Source organism: Sardina pilchardus, chromosome 16, assembly GCF_963854185.1.
Source record: "Sardina pilchardus chromosome 16, fSarPil1.1, whole genome shotgun sequence".
NCBI classification, from domain to species: Eukaryota; Metazoa; Chordata; class Actinopteri; order Clupeiformes; family Clupeidae; genus Sardina; species Sardina pilchardus.
The window spans coordinates 21540425-21547924 of NC_085009.1; the positions used below are offsets into that span (position 1 = coordinate 21540425).

At 44.1% G+C, this 7500-nt stretch overlaps 1 protein-coding gene across 1 annotated transcript in view; it reads right to left on the reverse strand.

The window, feature by feature from the left end:
* The window catches only part of dnah2 (dynein, axonemal, heavy chain 2), a 223751-nt gene that overhangs the window by 110791 nt on the left and 105460 nt on the right, over positions 1 to 7500 (reverse strand). Inside the window, 2 exon segments of the mRNA XM_062516042.1 lie at positions 4342 to 4480; positions 5757 to 5937. Of these exon segments, the coding sequence (XP_062372026.1) occupies positions 4342 to 4480; positions 5757 to 5937 (320 nt within the window).

A 7500-nucleotide genomic window follows, 5' to 3' on the forward strand; every position in this document is an offset into this window, starting at 1 on the left:
AACGACTCCTACAAAGTTACATTTTTGCTACTGTGTAGCGCCATCTTGGGCTACAATAGAACGTTACGTCACTGGGTTGGTTGGCTTAAAATTCTACAATCGTAAACGCCTAATATCACAGGTGCTACGTGGACGCATCTTTGGTAAACGCTATGAAAAGGCTAAATTGTAAACAGCAAAATGCTAAATTGTAACCAGTGGGGAGAAGGGGCACTTCAGCTTTATGTGGCCATCAGTTTTACCGCCTTAGGTTTTGAATCAGACCATTCACTTCCACCATTTACCACACCGAAAAACTGTCCCTATCGTTGGCAAGCTGCGTTAATAAACCAAACAAAAAAGTTGTAATGCCAGGCTAGCGATCACTTCATCAGAGAACTACGTGGAGGAGAAAATATTTGATGAATCGGGATTGATAGTGGCACGACGGTAACCGGCTAGCACGACGGACTTAAACGTGAGGCTGCTCCATCAATCTTTAACTTCAGGTCATATCACTACACGAACTCTCTATGCTAGCAAAGTTGCTAAACGTCTGAAGAGTACAACGGCGTGCAAAACAACAATATGAGAGTAAAAATACAGTACAGATAACCAGAAAATTCAGCAACACACTACCAACATAATAGCCTAACCAAACCAAACATGCCTAAACTACACCCCCCAAATATTTGACTCAAAGATTATGCTGAAGGGGTGTAAACCCTGCAAGTGCACCTCTGCTAATTGTGCTGAAATCTACTAAGGGTTTGAGTGATGGCAATTTCGTACCATTTACAGTTCACAGTCTATTTCAAATGTTGCTCACCTTTGCCAGCTTTCAATATAGGCTTTTAAAGCAATAAATGGTAGCCTACTTACTTACATGCACGGGCAAATCCATAATCCCATGATAACCATCTTCACAAAAAAGGGCCGCCACGAAATCAATAACATCTACGTCAAACAATGAATGATAGGCGCATGTCGGGCATGTAATGATAACAAAAAGGGACGCGTTTTAGAGCATAGCAAGTTTGTTGGTGGCAATGACCATTTGCAGACCTTATAGTTATATTTGACAACTGGCAACTATGGTTTCGTGAAACAAACCCGTGGCAGTTTTTGTGGCTGTGAGTGCGTGAGGAAATATATAACCAATTAGCATTTCGCTGTCATTCCCATTAAGAATTTTTACCACTCTTGCACCTTTACCTGACCTAATACCTTTGATAATTTAAATAATCATTTGCCACTGATAAACTAGTAAAGTTTAATACACAAAAATGAAACATGATTACAATTTCTCTAATGTATATTACTCCATAATGCACACACTGCATACACAGAAGTATACATCATTCATTGTACAATTCTTATAGGCAGCGGGTCAAACAGGGTCAGAGTTCATCCCCACCACGAAACTAACCTTTTTATGCATGCTCTTGCTATGCTGAAAGTGACTTTGAATGTTAATAGTGAACATTTTGAGATGCACTGCCTGTTTCAGCCATGGCCATTGAAGATGTGTACGTATGTGTGTGTGTGTGTGTGTGTGTGTGTGTGTGTGTGTGTGTGTGGCCTCTGACCCTATTTAGCCCGCAGCCTATTAGTTTTCAGTCACATACATGTTACCAAAATATTTCATTGGACAAATGCAAAGAGCGCATTCCTTTGTACTACATGCATTTTTATTATTTCCATAGGTCAGAGAGACACACATGCATCCAATGCATCAGTTAGACAGCAACCATATTGCAGACTGTGACATTGTTGAGGAACAGCAGCAAACAATAAAAACCATCAGTGTAGGCACCCAGACAGATCAGGAAGTGCAGCGATACAGCAGCAAAGCCACAATGACTGATGACATTGAATTGTCATCAAGTTCTTACCCATGACCATCCTTACAGCAAAGACTACGTTTTAGGAAGGTCATTGTGTCTGGTACAGTCCACAGGTCCAAGTCTGTGTCGATCCGAGCAGCACTGCGACAGTAGGCCTTTACCTTTGAGCCAGAACTCACACTTGCACAGCATAAAGGTGTTCTGAAACCTGACAAGGCTCATTCAGTAGAGAAGCATCTGAGTAGATTAACGCCAGGAACTTTCAAGTGAACCCTCTGAAAAATAGAATCATTAAATCAGCATAGTACAAGTAATATTAACATAACATTTGCATGATTTCAATACATTCCTACTTTCTAATATGAGAACAATTAAATTAACTGATTCAAACACACTGAAAAGTCTTTGTTCAGAATTGAAACTTGTATTCAAAAGCCATAATAATGTAATGATAGAAATCTAGTCCTGAGTGTGATCATCACACAAGCTGGTATGGCCCGTTTCCCCTATAGCCTACCTATGTCCTCTAGCTGGCCCAGAGTGAACTGTCTGTAGGCAGTTAACCTGAACAGACTAAAAAGGCACATGGACAATCTTACATTTTATGTTAGATCACCACGTAAAACAATATTTCCTTGATCAAATGTTAAAACACGTTTCTTTTTCGCCCTCAGTACGAACAAAATCACCATCATCATCATCTGCCTGCAACGTTAGCAAGCTGGAGATAGCTAGCTCAGGCAGAGTTGCTAACGATAGCCCACAAGCTAACGGTAGCCAAATCAAGCGACAGATAATGCACATGTAGCGAGTAATCAATCAATATGTAACAGCAAACTTTTCAAACATGTCTACGTTTTAAACACTCGTCATATATTGTACAGTGAGAAACTAAACATTACCGTTAGCTCGTGCTAAAAAGAGTTAGCTACAGCGACCAATTACCTGCTGTTGATGGTGGGCTGGTCCAAGGTTTCGGCACGAACTTCACGTAGGGAGAGCAGACACGTCCAAGACGTCTTGTTCACAGCACAGTATCTGGTAACTCCATGACTGAGTGATGCACTGAAGTTTCCCAAGCAAATTACTTGAATATTAGCCTTCTGGCAACAGACTCCCTGGGGTCGGCACTGCTGTGCAGTGTCCAGTCCACAACGCATCCCCAGGCGGTGTTGCCCACCCTCTACACACCTGTGAGAATCGACGGGGGCTCGTCTAAATCACCCACTGTAACAATTCACGTTTGTCTTTCTGTCCTCACTGGTTCAAACGTGAAGCCACAGGGTCCCTGGCAACCTTTAAAGACCTTTCCTCCTCGTCTTCTGCCACAATTAACGTTATGTATGTCAGTCCCAGATGCATCTTGCTATGAACTATCAGTGTGGAATGTTCACCAACCAACCCAGTGATGTCATAGCTAGCCTAAAAGCAAGATGGCGGCGAGCCAAAATAAAAGCCTTGATATTGCTGTACTGACATGTCGTTTTAAATGATGGGAAATTACTTTACGTTTATTTTTTTCTGGCCAAATCAATTCTATTTAGCTTAACTTTGATTCAAACCCATACAAATAAAACTGTTTCACGTCCACTTTAAAGCTTGGCCTTCAAGGAAGAGCTGGTCCCTTTTCAGTTTCGATACGGGTCTAAGACCTCGTTGAAATGGCAAATATTTCAACGACCTTATTACTGTAAATCTCCCATTTCATCAATTTCGCAAGTGTGTAAAATGATTCATTCAAACCTATACTGCAAGGAGATTGTACAAAAGTGCACCTGTTTTTCATCAAATTAATCACTGTACAGTATGTCAATGTCACAACGCAGCATTGCATATTTCAGGCCAAATCCTGGATAAGTGTGGACTCTCAGACATTGACACTGGGTTAGCGCTTAGTAAACACTAGTACATAAATGCAATATATAAGCAGCCCTTCAGGTGGGATTTATGTGTCCAATACAGTTTAGCCCCATTGTGTCTGGCTTTCTTCCGCCCTGTTTACAGATCATCGTTCTCATAAACAACATCCCATTTTCCAGGCCCCCTGCACATTCTCCTGCTACAGTATGTTCTTTTAGCCTTGGCCTACTCATCATCGGCAATAAAAAAACATGACCACGAGCCGGAGAGGGATTTGCTGGCCGAGCTCATTTCCCCTCATCTGATAGGACACTTGTTTCGACCGCACTCTCCGCGCTTCCTCTCCTCGCCGTGGCCTCATAAGGCCCGAGTGTTTCGCTCATACTGGTTTAATCTCCTCTTATCCCTCTCCAGCCCTCATCCCTCCTTTAGGTAAGTGTTTATGAAAGAAAAGAAAGAAAGAAAGAAAGAAAGAACGAAAGAAAGACAAGCCGTTTCTCCACACCAGGAAGGTATAATTGAGAGCAGAGAGGGAAGGAAAGAAGAGACTGCTCTTTTCTTTTTCATTTTTTTTTTTTTTTGTTGTACTGTAATTTCCAAGGGTTCTCCGCAGACTTATTCGGGCGTGCGGCGCGTGGCCAAGGGGAGCGCATACCTGGGTGGTGAGTGCCTCTCAGGGCGTTGTTGTCCTTGTGCAGCCGGTCCATGATGGTCTTCCAGCTGGAGTTGATGTCGTCGAACTCCGTGGACTCCTTGGGGAGTTGCTTGCGGATGTCCTCTCCAAGGAAAATGTTCTAGACGTATGTGAGAGAGGGGGGGGGGGGGATGCAGAGACAAAGACACAAAGACAGAGCCAACTTAAGTTTCCAAACCCACAACAGGTGTGGATATGTTTATTCCCATGTGTGTGCCTGTATACTTGCCTGCAAGTGCCTGTGTGTGTGTGTGTGTTTCAACATTTTTTTTGTGTTAGAATGTATATTGTTTATATATGCAAATTGCAATGTGCACAATTATGTGGACATCTGTGTGCGTGAGTATGAGAATATGCATCACTGTGTGTGTGTGCATGTCTGCAAGCAAACTGTGTGTGTGTGTGTGTGTGTGTGTGTGTGTGTATATACGTATGTCTGAGTGTATAGTTCTCTACACACTGTATACTGGGTCAATACAGAGATGAGTGTGTGTGTGTGTGTGTGTGTGTGTGTGTGTGTGTGTGTAGTGTGTGTAGTGTGTGTAGTGTGCAGTGTGCAGTGTGTGTGTGTGTGTGTGTGTGTGTGTGTGTGTGTGTGTGTGTGTGTGTGTGTGTGTGTGTGCGCGCGCGTGTGAGTGTGTGTCTGTGTGTGGTGGTGAGTGAGTGAGCATATGCGTGTATAAAGCCTCATCTTAGATCAGAGGCTCTATGAGAAGCTCCAGACTGCCCTGGTTGTTTACTCCCCTCATCAGAGACCGAGGGCAACAGATGTGTTTGCGCGCTCGAGTGTTTGCGAGTGCTTTTGCGCGCTCACCTCCAAAACATTTGTTTACGTCCCCACTCCCACACACACACACACACACACACACACAAACACACCTGCGCACGAGCACTGCTCTGGCCTGCCTGTGCCCACTAAGGCTGCGATGCGACCCTGACGAACACCAAGCCACGGTTGGGCCGAAGTTGGGCCACGGTTGGGCCACGGTTAGGCCGCGTAGCTCCGCCAACTTGAGTGCCTCGGGTCGGGGCCCAGGACGTTACTCATCAAACAACAAAGCAGGCCAAGGCGCCGCACAATCAGCCACAGGTGAGCTGACCAAAACATTCATCACGGGAAAATGCTCCGAACGTCACCTCCGTCCGAGCACAACACAACGCTAATTGATACGAGAGTTTTTAACGTGATTTTTATTTTTCCCATTTTCTTTTGAATGTTGAATGTTTTGTTCAGCTCACCTGTGGCTGATATGAGTGAGTAAGTTTGTGAGTGAGTGAGTGAGTGAGTGAGTGAGTGAGTGAGTGAGTGAGTGAGTGAGTGAGTGAGTGAGTGAGTGAGTGAGTGTGTGTGTGTGTGTGTGAGAGTGTGTGAGCACCTCCAGGTACATCCACTGTCTCTGCACAGTCAGGACCATCTCGATGACCTCCAGCACCAGGGACAGGCTGCGCTCCCAGTAGTCCACCTCCTTCTCGAAGGCGCGCACGAAACGAGACGCCTTCATGGTGGACAGAGTCACCTGGTTATCCTCCAGAGCCTGAAACACCTCCTCTGTGCTCCTGAGACACACACGCGCGCACACACACACACACACACACACAATACCACAATACGAACACAAACACACACACACACACACACACACACACACACACACACACACACACACAATACCACAATACGAACACACACACACACACACACACACACACACACACACACACACACACACACACACACACACACACACACACACACAATTTTACAATCAGAGAAAGGACACTTTATTTTATTTCACTATTATTGTCATGAGCATTTTACGCAACTTCCCACATTTTTGGCTTTGTACTAACAATTTGCATTTATTTCGCAATTCCCCCTCAATTGTCTGGGTGCTGCTGAGTTGAATCACTAATAATAACATACAATTATCAAACAACGTCATACATTTTGAGGTACACAGCCGGGCCCAATATCAAGTGTTAAAATCAAGTGATCAAAATCATGAAACTCCCCACATGCAGTAGACAAATTAATCCCACTTTAAGCTAAATGCATGTGGCTCTTTTTCTTGTATGTATCATGTACATTGTATGGCTAAAGCCATATTATGTTTCTTATTATTATTTATTTTCATTTGTTTTTTTTTTACCATGGGAAAATACAAGTCTTGTTAAAAAGCAGTGATGCAGCCCACAAGTCTGAGAAAACACCAAATTTAATTCAAAATCACACAGGCGAGCAGGCATTGCTGTAATCTTCGATGTCTCAGTGAATGAACAAAATAACCAGAATCACCAATGCCCAGGTAGTCGTTTTCTGATATTATGCATCTATAGCACAATCACACATTCTTCCAGCAAGAAATTGCACTTTTTAAGTCTAAGACAGAGAGGGAATAAGAATAGAGTGATTGTGGAAAGTGGTGTGGATAAACGGTTGAAAATATCCCCCTGCGGATACAAAGTGCTATACCTTTCCCTCGCTCCCTCACACCAGGGGGTGCCTGGCATATTGCCAAGCGTCGCACCCTACAGCCCCCAAGAAATTAAGAACGGTCGTGGGAGCGCCATGGGCCAGATGCACGGGATCATTTGCGGCTGCTTCAGACACTAATTCCGCGCTATTAGCACCTTCAAACAAGTCTTGGCACGTGCAAACAGACGGCACATGAATGAAAGCACATGTTGCCTCCCACAGGAGTGTTGCATGGTAGACTGCTGTCTTCTCACGCGTGTGTGTGTGTGTGTGTGTGTGTGTGTGTGTGTGTGTGTGTGTGTGTGTGTGTGTGTGTGTGTGTGTGTGTGTGTGTGTGTGTGTGTGTGTGCGCATCCATGGGCAGGTCGAGGGGAAAGCGGAATGTTTGTGCAAACACATGAGGAGAAGCCTACAATCCAGTTACTCTGAGCATGGCTACCAAAACCACAGGTGATAACATTGCCGTTTTGAAGGGAAAACAGTGCGCCTTTCAAAGAGCAGGTATAATAATCCAGGCTGTGGTTACAGTTGTGTGAATAGGAGAAGCTTTCAGGAACAATGGAATCAGCATTCACAGCACTACAGTGTAATTCATTTTCAGTTGCTTACTTGCACCATGCCAAAGCCAACTTTTGGTTTCGCTG